Here is a 1,691-nt window from a genome sequence, read left to right as displayed (position 1 = left end):
GGGGGTGCTTAACTTTTTTCCAGGTGTATATATACACATATGTATTTTTGTTATCAAATGTCATGTCCCCCTACCGAGTTTAGAAATAAGTATATCTTTTCGTAGAAAAGTTACAATCTATTAGTCAGTTTTACCTACAGGAAAATACACGTTCATCTATCCAAATTGATGTTTTAAACAAAACATGGTAAACTGTTTATTTTAGATATTAAGATTCTTAGAAATGTTTTTGAGATCCATACTACTAATTTCTGAATTTAAGCCCATATTTTGTTTTGTTTTTATGTTCTTGATAAGAAATATTCATCTAGGATAAGGAACATTTAAGCTAATTTATTTATTTTTTCTTTAAGTAGCCACTATTTTTGATGTTAGCTCATCTTGCAGTGCATGCTGGGAACCCATATGCCCCTCTACAAGCTCCGAAATATTACATAGACAGATTTAAGAATATAAAAAACAAGAAACGTCGGAAATTTGCAGGTAAATAATCGCATTTATTTAAACATAAGTTATCGTAAATAACAGAAAACCAGGAAATTCGGTTTTAAAAGTTCGTACTATTATTACTCTACCATGAAATTATCACATTATAATTATAATCCAAAATATTCCTTTGTTTAAACAATAGCGGTAAAATTTATGTACATATTTCTGATATTTCTTGTAATATGCTATTAATTTTTGTGGGGAAATTGTAAACCTGTCACTCTTTTGGCTCTAAAACTCAGTGCTACATTACGTCATTAAGATCTCAAACACGCAGTTGCAGTGGTTTGAATATTTGTTACAAGCAATCAATGAACAAAGCAATTTCCGTTTAAAGTTACGTAGGGGATACACAATAATTCAATACAAAACTACATGTGTTCCGACAAGAATGTATATTTTTCTCTGCTAAAATCCAGAAAATTGCACAAAATTATACATTAAGTTTGCAAGCCCGTGTTTTTGATTCCTTCATAGATCCTTCAATGTTCTACTAATAATTACTAATAAGTAATTATTAGTAATTACTTCCCGGATTGTTCACTTAATATTTGTTAATACTTTTTTCCAACCGATTATAATCTTATCAAATTTTTATTTAACCAGACTGACACGTAAAACGAATTTTTTTTTAGTTTCTGAAGCAAATCATAGTTTGCTTCTAATTTGACTCACAGTATTCCAAAGTTCGTTAGTTAAAGATGTTTACTGTTGGGTATTTATATACCCTACCTCTTACTAACCCAGCATCCAGCAGAAATGCCTCATTTTCCTTCAATTTCAAATGTGAAATATTTTGCATTATTTATCTATTTATGTTATTCAGTTTTACGAATATTTCAAATATGCTCTTTTTTTTAGAATTCATGTGGCTTATAAGATACACAACTCTGTGATATAACCTCTGTCTGCCAGTCAAAGAAACTGAGTTAAATTAGACCATATTAACAAAATAAAGAACCATGAGTGAATCTTTCCATGCATCTGTTACGACAGCGGAAGTCACGTGACTCTAGTAATACGTCATTGACTTCTAGAAATATCCTGTCCCTTCCTGAATGCTCTAGCGTTTACTAGATATGCGGTAGTCTTGTATATATAAGACGGTCAAGACGTGACGGTAATGAATGTGTAATTGAAGTGCGGACAGAGTATTGTTGAGTCGAGCACGTGAGACGTTCGTTTTGAATTATACGTTTGTT

General features: G+C 31.1%; 1 protein-coding gene across 1 annotated transcript in view; it reads left to right on the top strand.

The window, feature by feature from the left end:
* The window catches only part of LOC106465186 (arylsulfatase B-like), a 35,400-nt gene that overhangs the window by 24,326 nt on the left and 9,383 nt on the right, over nt 1-1,691 (top strand). Inside the window, exon 7 of the mRNA XM_022393035.1 lies at nt 357-483. Within this exon, the coding sequence (XP_022248743.1) occupies nt 357-483 (127 nt within the window). The remainder of the gene's footprint in view (nt 1-356; nt 484-1,691) is intronic.

This window comes from Limulus polyphemus, unplaced genomic scaffold (genome assembly GCF_000517525.1).
Source record: "Limulus polyphemus unplaced genomic scaffold, Limulus_polyphemus-2.1.2 Scaffold1862, whole genome shotgun sequence".
Taxonomy (NCBI): domain Eukaryota; kingdom Metazoa; phylum Arthropoda; class Merostomata; order Xiphosura; family Limulidae; genus Limulus; species Limulus polyphemus.
Note: the sequence above shows the minus strand (reverse complement) of the source record. Positions and strands in the feature narration are given on the sequence as shown.